Raw genomic sequence first — 24,083 nt, forward strand, 5'->3', positions numbered from 1 at the left:
GCAGCTTCATTCGCGTTTGCCTGTGAAACCAAACGTGCGTAGAAAGAATATTCTTTGGGTAAGACAACTGGGTGACCCCCCTGGTTGAAATGAGATATGCCAGGCGGCTCAGAACCTTCACGCCAGTCATCGATCGGCCCAAAGACCCGATCATTTTTAGCATGGGCGGCCGGTGGACGGCCTGCCCTTCCGAAGAAGAAGAAGAGCAAACCCGAGACCTCGTCCGCTGGCGGAGAAGAGCGAGATACGGAGCCAGGAGGCCCCCGTGAGGAGGAGCACCACCACCGCCGCCACCACCATCGCCATCGCAGCGGCAATGAGGAGCACCACAGACGTCATCGCAGCGGCTCCAGACATCGACCCTCGACCGCGGCCGCTGACGGAAAGGACCAAGATGCAGAAGCACGCCGCCGCCGTGAGGAGCAACGCCACCACCACCGCGCCAGGACCAGCAGTGGCGAGCGGAGAAGCGGCGACACCCATCCGAAGCCGCATTCATCCTCGGCTGAACAGAACCAGCAACAGCATCGCCCTCGGCCCTTGAGTAGCAGTCACCACCACCACAGGAGCATCGGTGTTAGCAGGAGTAACAGCAGTAGCAGGAAGCCTCTCCCGTTCTTCTATACTTCATACTCACACGGTTCTTCCGCCTCTCGTGATGCCAAGTCTTCCTCGTCCGCTGTTCCGTCTGCTTCGGAACAGCCGCCCGTTCCACCCCGGAATGACTTTGTCCCTCCCTCCACGGCGCCGACGATCCCGGAGGAGGATTATGAAGAGGACGAGGAGACGATGGATCGACGCGCGTCCGTGTCGGTGGGACCGTGGGACAGTATCTCCGTCGCGGGCTTGGATCCGGACCAGTACAACGCCTACATCGCGACGGCAAAGGAGAAGTATAAGGAGCCTCCTGGCGAGGCTGATGTCAGCGCGGCCGCCACGAGCGAAAGGCCTATGTCTGTCCCCTCGTCGTCATCGGATGGGAGGTCGCGTCGTCATAATAGTCATCAAGAGACTTCTTATTCCTCCTCCCAGGGACGAAGCTCCAAGATTACGCCGCCGCCTCGGTATTCGCATGGGTTGCAAGTTCCCTGGCAGGACAGTGCTTATCACTCCGCAATCGGCAACAGACTCTCTTCGTCTTCGCAATCGAGGCAACTGCCTGCATATACTAGCCATGACTACGTCCATAACCAGCAGCAGGAGCATCCCGCTGTCGCTCCCTACAGGGCGGTGGCGCCGCAGACGGGGTACACGATGAATAGTGCGTATAGGACGATGCCCGACTATGAAGCGGAGGCTGGGTACGCCCAGTACGATGGCTCCGATGGTGCTGTGGGAAATGCTGGCGATTCCGGATACGGTGATGTAATCGAGGAGCACGATGAGATGAATTTTGAGTACGAGGAGGATGGTGATAGGCGCCATGTACGTGGCAGCCTCGAGCGGACGGTCAGGAGAGCGTCGGGGAGAATGCGTTAAGCTAAGACGCAGGCCAGTCTTGAGCTTCGGCAAGGGGGAGAGAGATGCAAATAGCATGGTAGATGCGATGATATATAAAATGAATACACATATACATTACCCGAAGCCGAAAGGATTTCTGAATGTTGAGCGCGTGACTCATACCAGCATCTTCCGTTCACAAAGAAGAGTGTTTCTCCCCGTGGAAGGGTATGCTACAGTCCAGCGACAGTGACTCGGCTGCCTGTCCCTGTCCACGATGTAGCACTGCATGTCTCATACTGTTTCTTTGCCTTTTCCCGGGCTTGTCCGTTTGGGGATAAAGGCTGATCAGCCCCTTCAGCAAATTACGTCATGGCTGAATCGAGAAGACAAGATTGCCATGTAAACAGAAGTCAACAAAGGATGGGACCTACCGGGGCTCTAAGACTTGATCACGGGAACAAAGCAATTGCATCACATCGACGAGGACAATGGACTAGTTAATTCATGCACATGAGAGGGGATCAGGAGTAGTAGAGATAACAATGAAGTCTTGATTTTCTGTCTAAACCAATAGTAGTTGTGGTGGGTAGGGCGCTAGGCCTCCATGACGCTCGTAGCCGACCCTTTGCCGCTCGTTCCAGAATGCCGAGTCAGGGGGTATCAGTTACCAAAAATCATAAAACAGTTAAGGAAAGAAAATGTATGTAAATACACAATAAGCAAGTAGCCCCCAAACATCCAATGCTAAAGTTCCAAAAACGAATTTTTTCCCCCGAAGTCATAATATTTCCCCAGCACGTAGGGCAGGCATTTGCCACACCGCACTGCTGCTGCCAACGAACGAAAAGGAAATGAGGTTGTCACATCGATCTGCTTAGAAAGCAGCGGCGAAGATGGCGCCGGTCAGCGCCAGGACACCCATGAGAGTGGCCGTAGGGCGGAAGAGAGATGAAGAGGCTCCCGAGATGACGGGAGAGCCGGTCGGGCTGGCGCCGGCGGTGCCGTTGTTCTTGGGGGGCATGCCGATAGTAGGGTAAGCAGAGCCCGAGCCCGAGCCAGATCCAGAACCGGAGCCACAGCCAGGACCGGAGCAACCAGCACCTGAGCCGGAAGTAGGAGAAGCGGTCCAAGTAGTTGTCCAGCTAGAGTAGGTAGCGGTGACACTCGTAGGGATACCACCAACACCTCCACCAATGGAACCAGAACCACCAGCTCCTGCGTTACCACCAGCACCGCCGCCAACAGAGCCGCCGGCGCCGCCGCCAACGCTACCACCAGCTCCGGCTCCTCCACCGATCGAGCCGGAGCCACCTGCGCCAGCACCAGCGCCAGGAGCACCGGGAGCGCCAGGGGTACCAGGGGAGCCAGCACCACCGCCAATGCTACCACCGGCGCCGCCGCCAACGTTACCGCCTGCACCGCCACCAATAGAGCCAGAGCCACCCGCACCTGCACCTGCGCCGGGAACACCAGGAGCGCCCGGGGTGCCAGGGGCACCAGGGGCACCAGGAGAACCAGGGGTGCCAGGAGTGCCAGCACCGCCTCCAACGCTACCGCCAGCTCCTCCACCGATCGATCCGGAGCCACCAGCACCTCCGCCAATTGAGCCAGAGCCGCCAGCGCCAGCACCAGGGGCACCGGGAGCGCCAGGAGTACCGGGAGCACCAGATTCAGGAGAATCAGGGCCGTTGGGTGAGCCAGTAGGGTAAGTACCAGCGGAAGTGGTAGTAGTAGTAGTATCCTTGCCGCCACCGGAACCGCCTCCAATAGAACCACCAGCACCGCCATCGACGTTACCGCCAGCGCCACCGCCAGTAGAGCCACCAGTGCCGGGAGCACTAGGGGCACCAGGAGTTCCAGGGGCACCGGGAGTTCCAGGGGCACCAGGGGCGCCAGGAGCGCCAGAGCCAGAGCCAGAGCCGGGAGTATCCGGAGCACTGGGAGTGCCAGGAGCACCGGGGGATCCAGGAGTACCAGCACCACCGGAGGGAGAGGGAGAGTCAGCGCCACCAGTAGGAGCGGAACCGCCGGGGACGGTAGTCGTAGACTTTCTGGGGCTGGAATCCTTACCGCCCGAAGGAGCGGGGGCACCGGGGGCACTAGAGTCCGGGTAGCCAGAGCTAGGAGCACCAGGAGCGCCAGGAGTGCCAGGAGCACCAGCACCCCCAGAGGGAACAGGAGATCCCGCGCCACCAGTAGGGGCTGAAGCGCCAGGGACGGTAGTAGTGTACGTGCTAGAGCTGGAAGTCTTAGAAGCATCCGGGGCAGCAGAGTCGGGGGAACCAGAGCTGGGAGAACCAGAGCCCGGAGCACCAGGAGCACCGGGGGTGCCAGCGCCACCAGAAGGAGCAGGAGATCCAGCGCCACCAGAAGGGGCAGAAGCGCCAGGCACTGTACTAGTGGACGTGCTGGAGCTGGAAGCCTTGCCGCTCGAAGAAGCGGAAGCATTGGGGGCACCAGAGTCGGGGGAACCAGAGCTAGGAGCACCAGGACTGCTGGGAGAACCAGAGTCGGGAGAGCCGGGAGCACCGGGAGCTTGAGTAGGGTATGTGCCGCCAGGAGCAGCAGTGGTACCAGGGCGGCCAATAGCATCGTTGGCCGAGGTGGTCTGGGTAGGGGCAGCAGGGCCCTTGCCGCCGGCAGGGGGTGTGGTAGTAGGGCCAGTAGGGCCTCCAGCACCACCGCCGACGCCGCCAGATGGGCTGCCGCCAACGTTGCCGCCGGCACCTCCACCGATGCTGCCGCCAGCGCCTCCGCCGATGCCTCCATGAGCACCGCCGTTAGCACCACCGTTGGCACCGCCGCCAATCTCACCGCCAGCACCTCCACCAATAGAGCCGGAACCACCAGCGCCGGCACCGCCGTGAGCACCACCACCGATCTCACCGCCTGCACCGCCGCCGATGCCACCATGGGCGCCGCCGCCGATATCGCCACCAGCACCACCGCCGATGCCACCGTGGGCACCGCCGTTAGCGCCGCCACCGATCTCGCCTAGAAGGAACCAATGTTAGTCACTTATTTTAAAGCTCCAAGGCTTGGTTGTTCGACTCATGGAGTAGACTGAAAATAGGAGGAATAAGAGAGGAATGGGAATGATGCTTACCTCCTGCACCGCCATGGGCACCACCACCAATCTCGCCACCAGCACCACCACCGACGCCGCCGCCGATGTTGCCTCCAGCGCCTCCGCCAATGCCGCCGTGAGCACCACCGCCATGGGCACCACCACCAATCTCGCCACCAGCACCACCACCGACGCCGCCGCCGATGTTGCCTCCAGCGCCTCCGCCAATGCCGCCGTGAGCACCACCGCCGATGTCACCACCAGCACCGCCACCGATACTGCCGCCAGCACCTGCGCCGCCCCCGATGGAACCGGAACCACCAGCGCCTGTACCACCGCCAATGCCTCCGTGAGCGCCGCCGTTCGCGCCACCACCGACACTGCCACCAGCACCAGCACCAGCACCAGCACCACCAGTAGCGGAGGGGCCGGCACTGACAGCATCAGTCGCTGAGACGCCGGCAGGAATAGTAGCAGTTACAGTGATGCCAGGAGCGTTCTTGCACTGGCCGTTGACGAAAGCGCCCAGGCCGGAGTTGAAGCTGGCGCTGATACCGCCAAGCAGCTTGGCGAAGGCATCGACGTTGACATCAGCCGAGTGCGATCCGATGCCAATGTGCAGATCGCCCGAAATGCCGCCAATCGCGTTGAAGAAGCCATCGGCCTGCGCCTTGAGTCCCGTGAGGACATCGACCATGAGGTCGCAGCCGCCGAGGCCCTGGATGATCTCCTTCTTGCCCAGCAGGCCTGTGATGAGACCGCCGCAGGTCAACTGGAAGGGCGCCATGTGGACCTGCAGGCTGATGATGTCCATGAGGCTGAGCTGGCCGGCGCCCTGGACGGACGCGGACGCCTTCTTGAGTTCGGCGACGAAGTCGGCGAACGCGGACAGGGAGGCTTGCAGGTCGACACTTGCGCCGGCTTTGAGGCCGCCGATGGCGCCGGCGCAGCCCTTCGCTTTGCCGTCGAGGCTGCCAATGAGACCGGCGACGATGCCGACGGTGCCGGAGAGGTTGCCGCCGACACCAAGGCCACCACCGAGGCCACCCCCGATGATACCACCGAGGCCGCCGCCAATCTGACCACCGGCACCACCTCCAAGATGGGCACCGACATTACCACCGGCACCGGCACCGGCTCCGCCCTTGATATCACCGCCAGCACCAGCGCCGCCGCCAATGGCACCACCGGCACCGCCTCCAAGATGGGCACCGGCCTCGCCGCCGGCACCACCCTTGATATCACCACCAGCACCGGCACCACCGCCAATAGCGCCACCGATGTTGCCGCCAGCGCCAGCGCCACCGCCGATGTTACCACCGAGGCCGCCACCGATCTGACCACTGGCACCGCCGCCAAGGTGTCCGCCGACACTACCACCGGCACCGGCGCCAGCGCCGCCCTTAACGTCGCCGCCTGCACCAGCGCCGCCGCCAATAGCACCACCGGCACCGCCTCCAAGATGGGCACCGGCTTCGCCGCCAGCGCCGCCCTTGATATCTCCACCTGCACCAGCGCCGGCACCTGCTCCGGCACCAGCACCAGCACCGCCGCCGACGTTTCCACTGGCACCACCGCCAATCGATCCGCCGAGGCCGCCTCCAAGGTGGCCGCCAATAGCACCACCAGCACCGCCGCCGAGATGGGCACCGGCTTCGCCGCCAGCGCCGCCCTTGATATCTCCACCTGCACCAGCGCCGGCACCTGCTCCGGCACCAGCACCAGCACCGCCGCCGACGTTTCCACTGGCACCACCGCCAATCGATCCGCCGAGGCCGCCACCGAGGTGGCCGCCGGCGCCAGCGCCACCCTTCACATCACCGCCAGCGCTGGCACCACCACCACCGATGGCGCCGCCGGCAGCGGCACCACCTCCTATTTGTCCGCCGGCGCCGCCGCCGATTTGGCCGCCGGCACTGACGTCGCCGCCGGTAGTGTATGTGCGCTTCTGGTAGAGAGTGTGGGCGTTGCTGCTGAGAGCGAGGGAGAGGAGGGCGAGCTGAGAAGTGGGCTTCATCTTGAATAAGGAAGAATGGGAATTATTAACAAAAAGAGTATTTGTCGTTGTTGAAGCGTTCTCGTGGAGCGAGACGTGGAGCAGTCAAGGTACTTTTGCTGTAAAGAATGTAGCTGACCGGTCAGATTAGGTGTAAAAGTAGATGTAAGAACGAATGAGTCTGTTGCACGTAGTGTGTGTGTCTGTGTACGTGTGTTCGTGAGAGTGTGTATGTGTGTCTATCTTGAAGGTAAGAATGAACGATAGTGTGTGATTCAGCAAAGGAAGTGAGTGTCTGAAGACTGAATAGTTAGATAGAGAGGGAGGGATGGGAGAAAAAACGACTGAAAGAAGCGTGATAGAGAAGAGGCTTTTTCTCTTGACAGGAGGTTCGAAGCATGTCATCTCTTATACAACTTTGCTTGGTTTGGGGCTCTGCTGCCGGCGCGGGCGTGGAAGGGATGTTTGGTTGTTCGTGTTGCAATAGTGTCTCCCTTTCTCGATATGTCCGAAACACTAGCGGAGTCTCCATGCTGCTTAACTGCATCTTGTTCATGCTCCGGGCCCAAGGTGGGTAAACGGTGGGTGGACAGGCAATGCGTGCCGCAACGGGTGATCTTCACAGATCGATTTGCAGGGCCCCCCTTGGGGGTCCACGCGATAGGCTTGATGTGCTTCCCGGGATCCAGGGCCCCATACTCACACGACCCAGGGCCATGGGCCAGACCTAGGTGTCCGGTAGGTATGGAGAATCCGCGATTCACCTACGCCAGCGCGGGCGTCATGCGGGATCCCCTGCCTGTTGCAGGTGACAATGTGACAGCCGCAGAATCCAGAGTCGACCACCGCCCTAGTGGTAGTATCAAACCCCTGGTGCCATGTTGACAGCTTGGCGGAGACCAGGAAACAGACTGCCAGTCTCCTATTGTTTGCATGAGGTGCGACACCCATTCAGCTGGTTCGGTAGGGCTAGTCGCAGTTGGGATAGAGTGCATAGGTGCCCCTGAGGCACGGACGAGAGAGGCCTGGGTGGAGTTAGAGAGAGGCAGCCGAGCCGGAGCCAAGACAAGACCCCCGCGGCCAATCATCAGCTCCTGTGTCAGCTTGATTGGGTAAGTGTGCTTTATTTTCTTCTTCCGAGGGCTGAGCCGAGCCTAACTCGACCTTTGTTTCGAAACCACTTAACCTACCATTACAGTGCAATCTCTCCGGGGTGGGGATCAGGAGGGTAATGATCCCCACTTGGGCCGTATAGTAGTCACGTAGCCTACTTTATTAGTTCAGGCAGGGCTCGACCAGTTCGACTCTAGACTCACGGTAGACCTCTCGCGAACATGTTCCTGATTAAAAAAAAAAAAAACCCCAAAAACAAGTGCCGGCTGGAACTGGCATAGCCCCGACGGTGTTTGCCCAATTCATGCTGCTTTCTGCGTTGGCGTGGCTGGGCAGAATCGTTCGAGATTGCGTGAGCAACCAGCAACCTCCGATGCGTCGCCTATGCTAAGAGCGGCTGAACGGACGAACCTGCTCGTCCGATTTGTAAATGAAAAGAATCAATTCAATAAGTCCATCAGTCAATCAAATCAATCGGCACTCACGCCCGGCATAATCCGGGTCCGTCATCAAGCCTTACATGTCGACATACACAGCCACCAAAGACGACGCGCCGCATACATCAACAATACCAATGCATTTCACAAGCCACCCGCTTGATGCATGCACATCATCGGCACTCTCAATGTCCAAGGGAATTTTGGGTTTCTCCATGTCCCAAGTGCGGGATGCCGCGAGAGCTCGAATGGTTAACAACCACTCTGTCGGATTTCCGGTGCAGGCGACTAGTTTACTAGCCGCGATATCCGGGAAGACCGATGTGGGAATCCACTGCCACACTTGATGGGGAAAACTAAGATCTTACCCGTACGACGGCAAAACCGCGGGAGTTGTGTGGCATCTCACATTCATGTCGCATGGCTTTGCAAGCAACGAGCACGACATGAGGCCGATCAGGAGGGAAATAAATGAGTGTGGTTCGGCAAGGTGCGTCGCCAACATTGAACGGAAATAAGTAAGTATTGAGCAATCCTCCACGTGACAGAATCAATGATAGTAAGACCCAATTTCGATGGGAATGTAATAAAAGAGATGCGGTACCCAGATTATCCCAAATGCAGTCGAGAATACGCTATCGCATCTCCCGGAGTAACGGCCAACTCGAAGTGTTACTTTTGCAATAGTACGACATTGCACCATTGCTACACAACGCATGTCATGATTCTATATTGCTGAACCATAGTAGTATGCTGCTAAATGTGTTGGCCTCGCTGTCCCGTAGCTTTGTTCCCTCTAGTGAAAACCTCATGTGTCTACGGATCCTGGAAAGGGCCTGCCGTCTAGCGCAGCAGAGTTACTTTCTGCCTCCCCCGTCCTTGATAAACCTTGAGAAATGATGTTAGGAATTAATATCGGCTAAGCTTCTGATAACCTTCAGAGCCAACATCTTAACAATAAGAAATCTCTCGCTGTTGAAAAAAATGTGGGAAAAGGAGAAAACAGCAAACTAGCAGACATAATTGGTACCCTTATTCAACATAATCGCTGCCAATCTCCCACTATCAACAACATATAAATCTTTCCATCGCCCGTGTCTTCAAGATGACGGAAAGGTATGAGCATATACTGTATCATCTCAACGCCTGCATTCCCCTTCACCAGAATTGGGGCTTCGATGTCTACCGGACCTCGTTCCAGGACGAGGAGCTTTGGCGTCGCTATTTGGACTATATCCGGCAGGCAGTAACCGAAGCCTCTGAAAACGACGGAGAGGGACAGGTTGCTGCTTGCGCCACGTTTCACGTGAAAGAAAGACAGCCTTCAGACAGCAGCAACGGCCTGGAAGGCTAGCAGCCCAGCGAGGTGCGGAAGTGTCACATGGAGTGGATTGCCTCGCTGAAAGCCAAGGACCCCGACGCCTGTGGCCAGATCAGCCAGGCGCGCCGCAACTTCTTCTTGCTCGTCAACGACGACGTCCTCGACAAGTTTCGGGCCACCGAGGAGAGCGGTTTCCACGGGGGGCACGGGATGCCGAGCTACCTTAGCAACGACGGGGTCGTGATTGTCGTGTGCGAGGCCGAGGAGGCCGGGACTGTGTTGACGTTCTGGGCTGGGGGCGAGTATTCGTCTCTAGCGGTATTTTTTTGCCTTGAGCCGCCAGAGAGCGAAAAGCCTGCAACTCTGCTAGAATACTTAGTATTGGCGTCATAAATCTGGTGTGGGCAGGGAAAAGCGAGATACCGGATGGCCTGGATGCGATGATGTGCCAGTAGGATGTCCAGCCAGAGTCCCTAAGCCCGTTGATTAGCGGGCGGTGATTGGGTCGGGCTGGGGCGGCCATGGCCAGATTGCCATGTGAGAGTGCCGAGGCTCGAGCGATGCCACGGGTAAGCTGGACCGCCTGCATTGAATACCCCAATACACTCGAGATATTACCGTGCGATGCGGCCAAGCGTCTCTTTCTTGCGCATCCCGCCCTCCTGCCGCCCGTAATCTCATTGCAGTCTCACACTTGATGTCCTTCTGCCTTCCTTTTTCTGCAAGTTCAATTGAACAACATAATCACGTGTTGCGATAAGTCCGAACACAGTCGGCGTTGCAATAAGTCCGGACTCGATCGGCCTTGCCACTATCTGTACATCAGTGGGACACAGTTGATATTTCCCTGACCTCCCACTTTGCCCAGCCAAAGTTCCCAATATATAATTCCTTGTTTTTATCCCTCCATAGAATCCGAAGTGCACCCTCTTAACCTATACGAATTGACATACTTACATGTGGATTTAACAATGGGTTTCTTGGGGAAGCGGTCTTCCGAGGGTTATTCGCCTCTTGAAGATGAACTATCTTCACATTCTGGTGGAAACTCCCACGAGTTTATGCATAAAGGTTTCCGCAATCCCAACCTCAAGCGAGACCGTCGTACGAAGCGCATATGCATTGCTGTGGGCGGTTTGGTCTCCCTGGTTGTCTACTCAGTGCTGCTTATAGCGGCCACTTCGATGTACTGGAGGAAGGATAGGCTCCGCGGAGCCCAACATGGTTGATGGTAAGTATCTGCCTTGCGGAGTTCCAGTAATACTACATCTGCCTTTGATAATACTAATTAAGATTAAATATGAGACTAGAATCTAATGCTAACCAATATTTAGTTTTAGTCTTAAACACATCAACTTCTTCCAAAACAAGAGTTCACTGGAACATTCAACGACTAATTGGGCAAATATTGAAGCGGCCTCATGCGTTTCTTTAACTTGGAGGTGTTGCGCCACACACAGGAAGGCACCCGAGTTTGTCAAATGCAAACTAACCGCCTGACCTACTATGCTTCCATCCTAATGGGCAACAACCGCGCCATCGCGCACATGCGCGTCAACTGGAGACCGGTTTTGGGGGTATGGGGGTGAACAAGGTGGAACCCAAAACACGGGCTCGTCCGGAACACGACTCCCTCGGCACGCGGACCGTCTACGTCCCGTGGACCATGCCGTTGAAGTCGGGACGAGACCCGTGACCCTGATTTATGTATCTATTTGTGGGTGCGGGTGCGTTTGCTCATCGGTGGAAGAGAATAGGCGTAATTTCTCAGATTTCGGACACGGAGTATTGCCTTGCTGTTTATCTGGCAACCCATGGACTCGGGACGCGGCCGAACACGTTCGTTCTGGTTATCCATTCTTCGTAGAAGTATATTCAGCTCAAAGCTGTTATTATTTCAAGGGCCATGGTCGGTTTCGTCAAGGAGCTCTAGAGAAGAAGAACGTTTTATCAGCATGGGCTGTCTTTGGTATTCCCTTTGTTTGTGCATCTCGCCAGGTCCCAACTTGTGTGGCCCGGGACCCAATCGCAAGTTTAGGGGTAAGCAGGTACCTGGAGACCCACTCCATCTTTTCAGCTGCGATAACAGTGGCTTGACTGGATGTGGCTCGCAGTTCAAGCCACATTTCCTACACCCTTTTCTCTTTTGCCACGAGGAACCTGGTTGCGAACGACTTATGCCCGATTCATATTATTGATAGTTTTTCACACATCCAGTAATATACACAAAACCCATCTTCCATGATCTTAACGCCGCGCGTCAAGATCTCGAACATTACAAAATTTTATCGTTTAGGAGGCATGGGAAGTAGATAGCACATTTCACACCCATCGGCTCTTCATAGGACAAGATCGCATATGAAATATATCAAACGCAAATATTGTCTTGGGCCAGCTATGTAGTATGAATGACGTATGTAGAGATTAGTGTGTACGTCGCGTCTGTGAAAGACTCACCTTCTGAAATTTCTTCTCGCAGCACTTATCAGCAGAACAGAACCCCCAAAACTAGACGGTGCAGGAATTACAGGGCAAGTTCATTCGATACATAGCAGCCAGGTGTTCGATGCCTCTTTAAGGTGACGAGCACGTCCAATTCGTAGTGTAGTTGCTGATACCCCCACTGAAATGAGCTGTCTGTGGAAGGGGGCAGATGGGACGCTGAGCAAAGTACGTCGCGAACCCTGTCGAGGCGTTCCATGTCGTTCTCGTGGTGTCCTCCGGCTTCTGGCCCTTGCCCTCCACCCAATTGACCAGGGCTCCTGATCCCAAACTGGGTCGCCGATAAGGAGGCCATCAAATGCATCTGGGTCTATCTCAAGTTGCTTGAGGCCCTGTCGGCCAGAAGTGGAACAACCTGCAAAGTAGGAGTGGTTCGCGTAGGATCCATAGTACTGATTGATCAGACTCTTGGCTATTGGGACAGACCCGTCCAAGGCACGATATCCCCAGTCTTTGCGGGCGGTGTCATTGCCTCTCGCCCAACTCATGTCGGGCTGGGTGCCGTAATGTCCTTGGTCTGTAGACATGACGGCCATCCCGTAGTAGTATGCCCAAGCCCACATTTCTCGCCAGGTGATGCCACCGGCGAACGAGAAGCCGCCGGTGGCCATGAACGAGTGCGTGTAGTTGGTTGCGTTGGGCATGATGAGACCGAAGCGATAAGTATCCTTCTTGACAATCATGGCACACGACGGCGCCAGGAGCAGCGCATAATTGCAGGTGGGATCAAAACGAAATGCGGCGTCGGTCTGGTTACAGTGCCCCAATATATTATTGAGATAGAATATATTCTTGTCGATGTCTTCGCCGTAGCATGGAAGCGTCTCGTTGGCTCGATGGATAGCTTCAATAGTGGCATTGTATTGCTGCATAATGCCGTCGAAGTTATCCTTTATGCAAGCGTCGTCAAGCGCTGGGTCAGGAGCGTATCCTGGACACAGGTTCACAGCTTGGTAGAGCGGCAAGGAAGCCAACAAAATAAGTGGACAGAGTAACAGATCCATTGTGGGCATATCGAGTCTCAGGCGTTGGAATATAGTCGTGGGTGGTCTGCCGTGAGTAATTACTGAAAATTGTCACAGATTCGAATCCAACCGCAAGACTCGGCGATATTTATATGCATTCAATGTACTCAAAACTTCCACTCTAACTGCAATGCTTCGTCCATTACATGCCATCATTGACCTCATAGCCTCGTAAACTCTTGCCGCATCCCAGAGGAAAGTCAGATTTTGGTGACTGATAAAGACGTGTTGGACTCTTCCTTGCTCTCAGACGCGGCATGGTTGACATCGTGAGCCGGCTTCTATGATCTGATAGTTCATGTTACGTCAGGAAACGTTGGTCACGATGCCCCAAGGTGTGTCGCCCTGCGCCGTTCTCGGTGTGGACGTCTTCACTGCTGGTGACCGGGAAGATGTAGGCAAGTCCTGAACAGGCATTATAAAATGTTGTCTTAACGAACATGACAGATGAAAGTGCAAACACCTTGGGCCTAGTGGGCTGACCACTGAGTGCGTGAGCGATCAAAAGTACGTCGGAAATTGCCCGATTCTCTCGTTTGTCACAGTCCCAAACGTTGTTTGGGTCTATGCCAGCCTTGTGACATTTTCGCTAGCGGAATTGTGTACAGACGAGGGTGGTCAGGTAAGCTGGCTAGCTTCCCGTGGGAGGTCTTCTCGAGAAGACGGATTCGAAAGCATGACCTAGAAGCCGGATGGCTAGTTGGCGTAATCTCACTAAGCACTTGGTTGGCGTATTCTGGTGTTTGGTCCACATAGGAGACATTTCTCGCTGTCAGCAGACTTTGCTCAACATGTGGAGAGCTATCCTGCGGGGAGTCGCGGATAACCGACATGTCGGCGCCCACTTTATTGTATTGGTCATTTCTCAATGCGGCTACACACGACACGTGTCCTGCTTCATACTACCCAGCGCTGTGTCGAACCGATATCCAGAAACGCCCGAAGTTCCAATCGACTTGAGTTATATCATTGCGGCATCGCCGAGAGCCCCAGCTCCGGCCAGTAGTCTGACAGGTCTAGCACCCATTCCACGAGAGCGGGTCTTTGCCCGCCAGCCCGAGCGGCGCCTCCTCATCCGGATCGACAGGGAACAGCCAGAACCCGAACGCCGCGTCGACCTCGCCCGGCGCCCAGGTGTAGGGAGCTTTGTTTTTTTGCGGAAACCGGAAACTGTCCCTAGCGCCGCCCTCCACCGCTCATTCTCCTTCTTCAGGTACTTCTCCGCGTCCTCGGCGCCAAAGACGGCGTCGCCCTCCGCGATCGGCCTCTGGGCCAGGAGGTAGCGGTACTGTACTTGGTTGAGGCGGTGGCCGATGCCCGCGTTTGCAAGGACCCGACGCCAAGCGCTGACGATCTCGCGCGGGTCCGGCGTGGCAATGATCACCTTCTCGAGGTGCCCCTCGATCGGTCTCGGGTCGTTCCGCAGACGGTCAAAGGCCGGCTCTTTCGTCATGATGGGAAACGCATCATTGAAGCGGACTCCAAGTCATCGAATGGGACTGAGAGGCCCGACTACAAGGCGAGAATTTCATGCTGGATACAACAAATGTGTAGAATGCGTGCGATTGGAAGTCCGGCCATTCGGCCCATTGTGTTATTGTGTGTAACGGACACATCAATGGAGCATAGCCACATCAGAATCACCAGGGCTACCGGCGTAGTCCATGAGCGTTGCGCTTCATCATTGGTATTGCAGCCGATCATCGGTGAGAAATCGCTCTTCTGGTCTTTAGAACGAGAACCCGCGTTCCAAAATCGGCAAGTGGACTACCGATTCCTCATGATGTAACAGCGAAGCAATTAAATGGATGGTAGTTACAGTCCTTTACTGGGTAATTACATAGTCTTACAGCAGCGTTCGGCCTCTATCAGAGTCCTCGTGGTACATGTTTGCCATCAACAATGTAGTTGGGATAATGGCTAGATATCTAAACTAGCTAATTTCGAAAGCTGGTCCAAAACATTAGCTTGGAATTGAAGCTGGGGCCTGCAATTGCCTTTGTTCGTCCCTGTATCTCCAACGGCCGCAAATGCATCCCCTAAGCAGGCCTCAACAACAGATTGATATATACCTCCCATCGGTGACCTAACAGGGGTACTCTATCCTGGAGGACCTTTTCCCTGATTTTCTTTGGGTCCGCAGTAAGATACTTTCGAACAACATCCTGCAAAGGTGACCATATCCCAATCTCTAAGAGAACCATCCCCAAGCTGTAGTAATCGTATTGGATGAAGTATCGTTTGTCCTCTTCTAGGTACTGTGGATGCTGGTACGCTTTTATTTACTCATCAGGTGGCGGCCCCTCGGTAAAGCTCATTGATTCATCAGGTCGACTATGGTGAAATCTGACAAGATACTGTTGGTCCTGGGGAGTGTGGTCGTCCTGGAATTTGAAAATAGAATGACACTGGAAGAAGATAGGCCCTTGTGAACCCATCCAATCTTATGAACCTCACTGAGAGATTGGGCAAGCCTATACGCCAACTGGAAACGACACTTTAGTAGTGGCTTGGTGACCTTCTTATCCCTCATGTACTGATAGAGTGTCGTTGGGTCAGTGTCTTCGTGCGTCACTCCGTTTGGGGCCATGGGAAAGTCGTAGACGAGACCGAATGCTTCACGCTTATCGTGATGGAAGAACCCGCGACATTGGAGCAACCCAACACTCTCGCAATCTTGCACCGATTGGCAAAGCTCCGCGACTTCGCCCATCCGCGTATAAAGCTTGGCGCGGAGACGGACGTCATCGTAGCCTTTGAAGACGATCAGAACCCTTCGTCTCTGTCGGTCGCTGTCGTCGACCCACCCCGTCCAGTGGTGGCCCAGGCGTGTCTTATCAACCGTCGGAGCGGCGATCTCCATGTGGTAGCTCGAACGAGGGATATGGTGCTCCGCAGTTTGACTGATATTCTTACTTCCAGCCAGCATTGACACCTTCGCCAAGTTTCCGCTTGTGTCTCCACTATGGGCCTTTTCCAGATCTCCCAGCGAGTCACTCTCAAGCAGCAGGATCTCAGATATTCGTTGTGCTTTTTCTCTCATATGACTCGGCAGTTGACCATATAATATGGTGTTGAGTCGTCGCAGGGGTAGGAGGACCCTCTGGTTTGTCACCTCCGTCTGGGCCACAACTGTTGCTATCTCACGTGAAAGCGTATTCAGATGACGACAGAGCATTTCGAATTGGACAAAGTTGAGTGGCAGGTCCGTAGGGATCTCGAGTGTTTCGGACCTTGAAGTGGGAAAATCTAATGATTTCATCCAGCTTTCAAATCTGATTTTCTCCACCCAAGGCTCTACAGAAGCCTCGTGTAGCCGATGCATCTCGCAGAGTGTTGTAAAGCGATCAAGGATCGTTTGTGAAAGTGAAAAGAGGGCAATCCAAATCATGGATGCTTCCACCGTCGCAGAGTTGGGACGTTGCTGAGGTTCCAGTCGTAGCATCCGACTAATCAGAGTAAGAAGAAGCTTCTCCGGTGCGCCGCCTTGTGTGATCAAGCCTTGGATCCAGGAGTCCACAGCCGGGTTCCTTTCAGTTCCTTTGTGGTAATAATTATACTCGAATGGTCCCACTTCGAACTCTCTTCGTCTCGAAGTCGGTCACAGCATCCGGACCATGCATCATATACGTGGCGACATCGAGCATTATGCAGCCAAGGGACCAAACATCGCTGGCACGCTGAACTAGGTGCTTTTCGAATGTACCGTCGAGACTTTGGCACTCGGGTGCAATTGAACAGCCGTGACGGACCTTGGCTGGTGTCGTGGAGCCCTCGTCAGGAGGTTTCAACGGGGCGAGTCCAAAGTCCGATAGAATGAACCGTTGGTTCTCCACCAGCACATTGCCGGGCTTGAGATCGTGGTGACACCCGATGTAGGCCAAGGGCAGCTCATCAACCACAAATTTGTGGACGTTGGCTACGGCAGAAGCCAGACCAGCGAGCGCCATAAGAAAAGATCCTTTGTCAAGGAATTTGTTTGGTGGGGGGGGAGCGCAGGAACTTGTACAAGTCACCCCCGGATGCCTCTGAAAATATGAAGCTATGGACACCGCGATAGGTATAACATCCCAAGAGCTTGCTGATGTTCGGATGCTCAAGTAATCTGAGGATGGAGAGGTTTTGGAGCTCCGTTTCGTAGTCTTCGACGTGTGACTGGAGATCTTTGCGTACGAGCTGGTCCACATTCATTAGTCACCACTGCCCTTGTAAGTTGAGGTGGCCTAGACTGCTAACCTGGTGGATCAATGCATCGAACCTTTGATGCGCCGAGTCAATGGTGATACGATACACGTCACCGAAACCGCCTTGGCCTATTTTCACTTCGCTGCGGAATGGGAGAATGGTGTCGTAAGCAAGATGCCTACGAAGAACAAACGATCGGAATTTAGGCGCAGTGATCTCCCATTGCTTTTCGTGGAACCGAGTGGCATCAATTGGTTTCATCATGATATTTTGCAAAGCTTGCAAGCCAAATGGAAGTTTGTGATCCAATTGATCTTGCTGTAGCTGGTCATCCTCAATGAAATTGATCATGTAATGAAGACGGTCGATTAGCACAAGGATAGCAAAGATAAGTCGGCCCCTGCGGAACACGGTGTGGGCCATTTCGTCCAACTGATGAAGAGGAACTGTGCCCCTAAGCTCTCTCTTGACCACATCTTGCGATAGTTTCTTGAGAAGTGCTTGCCTCGGAACAAAATACCGGCTTTGGTAGTTTTTACAACGGAGGACATCGATTCTGTCTTTCAGCGACCCCAACTCAGACATTTTCCGGGTCAGCTAGCAACTAGCAAGTATGGTCACTCATACTGCAGGCAGAGCTACTCCTGTGATCGTGTAAGCGAAGAAATTTCGGACTGCGAGATTAGTCAATACCTCCCGACGACAAGTGGCGGAAAGCAGCAACAGACGCACGTCAGACAACGCCCGAGGGACTGTGAGGATGTAGCTCTCTCCCGTCACCTAGCTGGGTCAGTACTTGAAAGGATCACATGCGACGTTACAAGATCCAACTTACTTTGACCTTGAAGTTGCTAGAGAACAAGCGCGCCAGCAGAGCCGCGAGGTCCCGCCTGTCGATGTACCGTGATGCAATAGTCTGTTTGACAGGCATTGATGCCAGAGGCTTAATGACAATTGTACAAGGGGTTCCGATACGGGAGTTCAAATGATTGTAATCAGTCAATATATCGAAGGTGGCATTCAATTCTACAGTCTGCCGTTCTGGATTGAGGGTTTACGGCCCAAATACCCCCAGTCGGTTAATTCACCTTCCAAGGTTTTCCACAACCTTCGGCGCTATGTTTGATTTCAAATCAATGTCACATTCCGTTGGAAGCCGAGCCGGTGTGCAGCTGGCGTGCAGGAGCCTGCATCGACCTGCATTACACCGAAATAGTCGTGATGAGGCTGTCCCGCTCCCCCAAATCGTCTTGTAGCAAGCCACAGCCTGACATGGTCCCGACTGGCCAATAAACGGACAGATATTCCCCAAACAGAGGCGAAAATTCTAAAGGAGAGCATTCGTTGCTGCCTTGGGTAGGCAGTGTTTTAGGCAGCAGCTCTGTACTGCTTCTGGCTCAGCCACCTCACAGCAACGCCCGACCACTATGCATCAAACTAGAATATCTAGGTAGAGGGAATCTGCCAGTCTGTGTATTACGGAACCTCTATTAGGATGTGTCCCTGTCAAGTGTGACCCGAACACCCCAGCTGCGATGCGTTCTCGAATACGCAATAGCGAGTCCTGTCAACTTTTCCATGACGTGATCCATGTGGAAACACTTTCCGCTGTGAAAGTTGGGAAAGAATGCAGTGAGGTTTTTTTGTAATGATAAATCAGCATTGTACAAGAAGTATATTGCTAATAAGTCTAGAAACCAGTCGAAACGTTATTCAAGAATCCGCTACTCTTGAACAGCACACAGTGGTAAGGCAGATGTTGAGACCCTTCTTATAATATGTTAAGCTAACAGTGCTGTCTACAGCTGCATGCAGACAATCATCGGATATAGTATGTGAAACATATGTTCAAAGGCCTAGGGCTGATATAGCATAGCCTCATATCCAAGGCTTTCTCTTGGGGTGTCTCAATATAATCGAAGATGCATTTAATATGGTTCTTCAAGCAGAAGGGGGTTTCGAGAAATACGACACGTTAGTGAAAGCTTTTGCTCGAAGGATAAGAGAAAGCCATAGCGTTCACTTGATACTGCAAACCTCTCAGCTTTCGGTGTTAGGTGACGGTCTACCTAAAACCTGTGAGTAAGCCCTCCCGGGTTGTTCTTCACTGACATATATTTCTCAGATGAACCATCTTACAACTTGTATTACATTGTACCAAATAACCGACGCCCAGCCGACCTATGGTCTTTAAGAGAAACTGCGGTTTATCCTCGACTTAACTTGCCCACTCGGAGCTCTAGATGGATCATAATACAGCTGCCACACCCGGTCCGGAACATTTTGGACCAACTGGAGAAGAATGCCGAGCATTGCATGGATGTGATGACATCCAAGTACACGGAGTTACACCTACTTATGATCAGCTCATTGTCCACCCATTGGTCGGGATATATCGAATTTCTCGGAACAAAACTTGACGCATTGGTAATGCTCCATGGGCTCGTTGAAATTTAGTCAAGCATCTAAAGTGTCTCTAGGATATGAAAGCCTCGTACTCGGAAGTTGAGGATACTACAGAAGTTGACTATTCTCTCACTCTTGCTGATTGTCAATCCATCAACATTCTGCAGTCAAAACTCCGCAAGGGTCGGTCAGCACTGGAGTGTTGCCAGGATCTTGCACGCGGTCTTGAAACCAGTTGGCGTGCTATTGGGACTGCATACGGTATCAAAATCAACTCGGAGACCGTCGTCGGCTTGGACCTTTATGCTACAGAAATGGCCTCCTATTCGAAATGTGTCGAATCACTTCTCGAGAGGTCCTACGACATTGGAGGTTTAGTATGATAACCTCTGCGCGCTCAAAAAAAGGGGTTCGACTAACTTCAGTCAGATCTCCAGAATCCTCAAGTCGAGGGAGGTTGAAAAGGATCGCAAGACAAGCCAGGCCATCGAGAAGAGCATTCATGCATTGGAGGGCATTTCCAAAGAGAGCAGCGAAACGAGCCGAACCCTTGCAAATGTTGCACAGGAAACCAGCAAAGACTCTCTTACCCTTAAGGCACTGACGCTAATTGCAACCATCTACCTCCCTGCCACCTTGACAGCGGTACGTACTCGACCAGATGATCTGACTTCACAAAGGACACCGGTCAAAGACAGAATATATTAATTCTCCGTTTACAGACTATATTCTCGTCGAATCTGGTGTAGTTGGTATCAGATGAGAGCCATAAAATACGAAGCTCGCATTTTGCTCTGGCTCCACAATTTTGTGTGTTTATCGTAGCCACCTTGGGTTTCATGATTCTCACATTCGCAATATTCAGTATCTTTTCATATACGATAAAAAGGGCTAGGGCACCAGCGCAGCGTTCCGGTGGTAACACAGCATAAGCGGGAAGAGTCGGGCTCTTGACTACCCCGCCCGTCTGCTCGCAGCCCAACGCTCCCAGCTTTCTGTTACATTCAATACTCACCATCAATGAACCATTTCCGAACATCTCCGCGACTCCGTAGCCATCATTTAGAGCAAAAGCACCATGGGCTTCCCCGACGTGACGGCCCCGAGAGATAGCACTTTCGAGTTCCGCCAATCGTTTGGCAGTGACTCCTGCGGCCTCGAGGACCATGTACAATACGACCTGATCACCGTTCTCGCCGTGGCTCAGAAGCTCGGGATCGAGATACTCGCCCTAACGTGGCAGTCGGCACGAGAATGAGTGGGGTCCGGCAGGACAAGTCAGATCAGCCAGATGCTCGTCAACGGGCGAACAAGTTTCGTCTTCAAGCGCGTCGCAGATAAGAGCAAACTGTACGACCCCGAGGACCGCATATTTCGAACTGTAGTCAATGAAATGGCTGCTCTGCGCCACCCTTCCATCCGCGACCATCCAAACATTGCCGAGCTGCAAGGGCTCTGCTGGGACGTTCCTGTAGCAGAGGACAGGGAAGACAATGAACCCATAGCCAAGGCGTGGCCGGTCCTCGTTTTCGAAAAGTCACCCTATGGAGACTTGAGCAGCTTTGCGACCGTACCCTTGGGACAAGCGCTTAGCTTTGACGAAAGACTAGACATCTGCTTAGATGTCGGAAGGGCAATTGCAGACATGCACTCCAATGGTGAGTTTGGGCAAGGACAATATAGTATACTACCAACTGCTGACGCCACTGATGCGCACGAGGTGTCATCCACGGTGACATCAAACCGTAGAACGTCCTCATCTTCAAGGACCAAGCAACCGATACCTTCACGGCCAAAGCCATAGACTTCGGATTTTCATCCCGATATGTCAATGACGACGATGTTCTTCGACTTGCGCGCACACCTCCATGGGATGCCCCTGAGGTTCGCAAATATACCGAATTCAAGCCTATTGACGCGCGCAAGGCAGACGTGTTTTCCTTTGGTATGCTTTGTTTGTGGGTGCTGTTCGAGCAGAATCTGTCATCTGAAAACAGTATATGGTCACAACTTCATCCGCAGTTGGAGACCAGGGACGCCATGGCTCGATTAGCGACGCTCAAAGCAGATAACAAGCTATTCTTGTTTGCCCACCAAATTTTAGAAAGGCAAAATTTGGAAGCCTAGAGGCGAGAGCAATTACGAAGATTCTTCGAACTGTCTCTTGGCATTGATCCAAACACCCGGCCAAGCAACCTCCAACACCTGCTGACCTGTCTAGATCCGAACAGGTAAGTTAGTGCCGCTGGACCAATGTGGAACATGCTGATTTCTACAGAGAAGCAATGTTGGAGATAAACCACCTGGCAGAATATTTCTCACCTTGGGACTGCGAGTTCAGTGTAAGTTTACAAGTTCAGCGCACAGATTCGCCGCTAACCAAGGCAGATAACATATGCAATACGTGCACTGTATGGGGTCGACTTTCGAGTCCGCTCTTACCTCACTGAGTGCTTAAAGAAGCACTCGACTAATGGCGTACACTGTCGTCACGCCTCCGAGCGACAGAACACTGCCTTCCAGCTCGCTATCTGTTATTTGGTAGGATTTGGTATTGCTGGCAACGGGGAGGAATCGAGAGCAATGCTGGAGCTGAGCGGTAAGCAAGATAGCGACCTGCGACAAGAAATGCTGTCTTTTGTGAATCCAACGTTCAAATGGGCTAGAAGTGCGATATTTGGCGAGCTGTTCGAACTTGGCCATATCGCTGTGTTTGACATGGCTGGCTATTACCGAGAGCACGACCTTTTGCGAGATGCGGAGCAAATGGTTCGTCAGGAGATTGATGCGCTGAGGAAGGCTGTAGGAGACAGATGCCTTTATACGATGGACCTGTTGCATACTTTGTGTGCAGTTCTGTCACACCAGGGACGACCTGAGGAGGCACAGAAACTTCAGAAGAAGGCGCTGGAGAAATGTCAGAGGATCTTTGGAGAGAAGCATGTGGGAACACTCAGCTTTATGGAGATCCTGGGATCGACGTACCGCATCGAAGGACAACAGGAGCAGGTGCTGGGCCCAGCACCCAGCTACGCTAAATGCCAAAGATGTACTGGCATCGATTTATCGGGATAGGGGAAGATGGCAGGATGCGAAAGACCTAGGATTAAGCGTGGTGCAGGCAAGCAGAAAGACTTTTGGAGAGGAACACTTTGCTACCATGGGCAGTATGGAAAACCTGGCCTCAACTTATCGGGCAAATGGACAGTGGGACGAGGCTTCCCGCGTTGGAGAACAGGTGTTGAAAGTAAGCCTGAGGGTTTGCGGTGACAAGTCCCCTATAGTATTGGTAAGCATGGAGAACTTGGTCAAAACATATAACAGTCAGATGCGACTGGTGGATGCAAAGAAGATGGCGCTCGAGGCAAAGGCGGCCTGCTTGAGCATCCTCGGCATAGAACATACAGTAACTCTCTCTGTCATGTCGAATTTGGCCGCAACCTACCAACTTCAAGGGCGGTGGGCAGAGGCGGAGGAGATGGGTACCATTGTGATGGAGGGCCAGATGGCACACGTCGGCGAGGAGAGCCCATTCACGCAACTCAACATGACAAGGCTGGCATCGACCTACCGACTCCAAGGCAAGTGGGATAGAGCGGAGCGGATCGAGGCACGCGTACTGGAGTCAAGCAGACGGAAGTATGGGCCGGAGCACCCAGACACGCTTGTCAGTATGAACAACCAAGCCGCAACGTATCGGAATCTCAAACGCCTCGAAGAGGCTGAGGACCTGAGTTTGCAGGCGATGGAGGCGAGCAAGAACCTATTTGGGGTCGAGGATCCTCGTACACTGGCCACCGTAGGCAACTTCGCCCTGATACGACGCGACCAGGGCCGTTTTGAAGAAGCCTTGGCTCTCGAAGTCCAGGTGGCAACGCTTCGAGATAAGGTGCTGGGGGCAGACCATCCAGAGACCATCTCCGCCGCCGCAAATCTAGTGATGACATACTTGTCGCTGCGTCGCTTCCGCGAGGCGGAAGAGATGGGCAAACGGGCAAAGGTGGCCAGTCAACGGGTGCTGAGCGCAGAACACCCTCTGACGCTGCAGCGGATAGATAATCTGGCATGGATATACGAGAGCCAGGAGCGATGGGGGGACGCAGAGGAGTTGGAGGCAGAGCTCGTGGTGCTTAGGCGAAAGGTGTTGGGCGCGACCCATCCAGATAGTCGGAACGCCATGGGCAACTTGATTGTTACCTACCGGCGTCAAGGTAAATGGACTCAGGCGGATGAGCTGGAGGTGGAGCTGTTGGCCGTCCTGGACACGGTCGACGAGTGAGGTATCGAGGATTTGCCTAGATAGATAGACACGGATACGTTATACTGCTAGGACGGCGCCGGGTTCCAGTTACACAAGCATAATTATGTTCTGAGCATCCCAGCGCAATTTGGACTAGTGTTAAAGGACGACGAGTGCTATGATTACGTACGTAGTCGCTATACCTCCAGATGCAATTCTGGTGGCATGGAGTACATCGTGATGTTTGAATCCAGCTGACTGCCCTTCCTTGCACAAACCCCAACATGACTCCCAAGATAGCCCTCACTATACCAGTCACCCTTTGGATGACGAGCGATTTTATGTTTA

At 53.9% G+C, this 24,083-nt stretch overlaps 9 protein-coding genes across 9 annotated transcripts; 4 read left to right on the forward strand and 5 right to left on the reverse strand.

Annotated features, from left to right (window-relative positions):
- Window positions 1–96: 96 nt before the first annotated feature.
- PG986_012905 (uncharacterized protein) lies at window positions 97–1,479 on the forward strand (the record flags this gene model as incomplete). The annotated part of the gene is made up of 1 exon (XM_066849127.1): window positions 97–1,479. The coding sequence occupies one exon, from the start codon at window positions 97–99 to the stop codon at window positions 1,477–1,479; it is 1,383 nt and encodes a 460-aa protein (XP_066695823.1).
- An 838-nt stretch (window positions 1,480–2,317) lies between these two features.
- PG986_012906 (uncharacterized protein) lies at window positions 2,318–6,527 on the reverse strand (the record flags this gene model as incomplete). The annotated part of the gene is made up of 2 exons (XM_066849128.1): window positions 2,318–4,437; window positions 4,550–6,527. 2 exons carry the CDS (start codon window positions 6,525–6,527, stop codon window positions 2,318–2,320), a joined length of 4,098 nt encoding a protein of 1,365 aa, XP_066695824.1.
- A 2,910-nt stretch (window positions 6,528–9,437) lies between these two features.
- PG986_012907 (uncharacterized protein) lies at window positions 9,438–9,770 on the forward strand (the record flags this gene model as incomplete). The annotated part of the gene is made up of 1 exon (XM_066849129.1): window positions 9,438–9,770. The coding sequence occupies one exon, from the start codon at window positions 9,438–9,440 to the stop codon at window positions 9,768–9,770; it is 333 nt and encodes a 110-aa protein (XP_066695825.1).
- A 2,144-nt stretch (window positions 9,771–11,914) lies between these two features.
- On the reverse strand, window positions 11,915–12,883 carry PG986_012908 (tannase-domain-containing protein; the record flags this gene model as incomplete). Its single annotated transcript, XM_066849130.1, has 1 exon — window positions 11,915–12,883. One exon carries the CDS (start codon window positions 12,881–12,883, stop codon window positions 11,915–11,917), a length of 969 nt encoding a protein of 322 aa, XP_066695826.1.
- A 982-nt stretch (window positions 12,884–13,865) lies between these two features.
- PG986_012909 (uncharacterized protein) lies at window positions 13,866–14,357 on the reverse strand (the record flags this gene model as incomplete). The annotated part of the gene is made up of 1 exon (XM_066849131.1): window positions 13,866–14,357. One exon carries the CDS (start codon window positions 14,355–14,357, stop codon window positions 13,866–13,868), a length of 492 nt encoding a protein of 163 aa, XP_066695827.1.
- Window positions 14,358–14,943: 586 nt separating this feature from the next.
- On the reverse strand, window positions 14,944–15,194 carry PG986_012910 (kinase-like protein; the record flags this gene model as incomplete). Its single annotated transcript, XM_066849132.1, is given in 2 exon segments — window positions 14,944–15,179; window positions 15,191–15,194. The coding sequence occupies 2 exon segments, from the start codon at window positions 15,192–15,194 to the stop codon at window positions 14,944–14,946; spliced, it is 240 nt and encodes a 79-aa protein (XP_066695828.1).
- Window positions 15,195–15,218: 24 nt separating this feature from the next.
- PG986_012911 (uncharacterized protein) lies at window positions 15,219–18,020 on the reverse strand (the record flags this gene model as incomplete). The annotated part of the gene is made up of 5 exons (XM_066849133.1): window positions 15,219–16,405; window positions 16,479–16,865; window positions 16,921–17,080; window positions 17,141–17,686; window positions 17,925–18,020. The coding sequence occupies 5 exons, from the start codon at window positions 18,018–18,020 to the stop codon at window positions 15,219–15,221; spliced, it is 2,376 nt and encodes a 791-aa protein (XP_066695829.1).
- A 1,552-nt stretch (window positions 18,021–19,572) lies between these two features.
- Window positions 19,573–20,753, forward strand: PG986_012912 (uncharacterized protein; the record flags this gene model as incomplete). Its single annotated transcript, XM_066849134.1, has 3 exons — window positions 19,573–19,872; window positions 19,925–20,140; window positions 20,562–20,753. 3 exons carry the CDS (start codon window positions 19,573–19,575, stop codon window positions 20,751–20,753), a joined length of 708 nt encoding a protein of 235 aa, XP_066695830.1.
- Window positions 20,754–20,786: 33 nt separating this feature from the next.
- On the forward strand, window positions 20,787–23,774 carry PG986_012913 (TPR-like protein; the record flags this gene model as incomplete). Its single annotated transcript, XM_066849135.1, is given in 6 exon segments — window positions 20,787–21,227; window positions 21,245–21,579; window positions 21,625–21,726; window positions 21,774–21,837; window positions 21,884–22,504; window positions 22,518–23,774. The coding sequence occupies 6 exon segments, from the start codon at window positions 20,787–20,789 to the stop codon at window positions 23,772–23,774; spliced, it is 2,820 nt and encodes a 939-aa protein (XP_066695831.1).
- Window positions 23,775–24,083: the final 309 nt, after the last annotated feature.

Source organism: Apiospora aurea, assembly GCF_038362705.1.
Source record: "Apiospora aurea strain CBS 24483 chromosome Unknown utg000008l_segment0_segment0, whole genome shotgun sequence".
Lineage (NCBI taxonomy): Eukaryota > Fungi > Ascomycota > Sordariomycetes > Amphisphaeriales > Apiosporaceae > Apiospora > Apiospora aurea.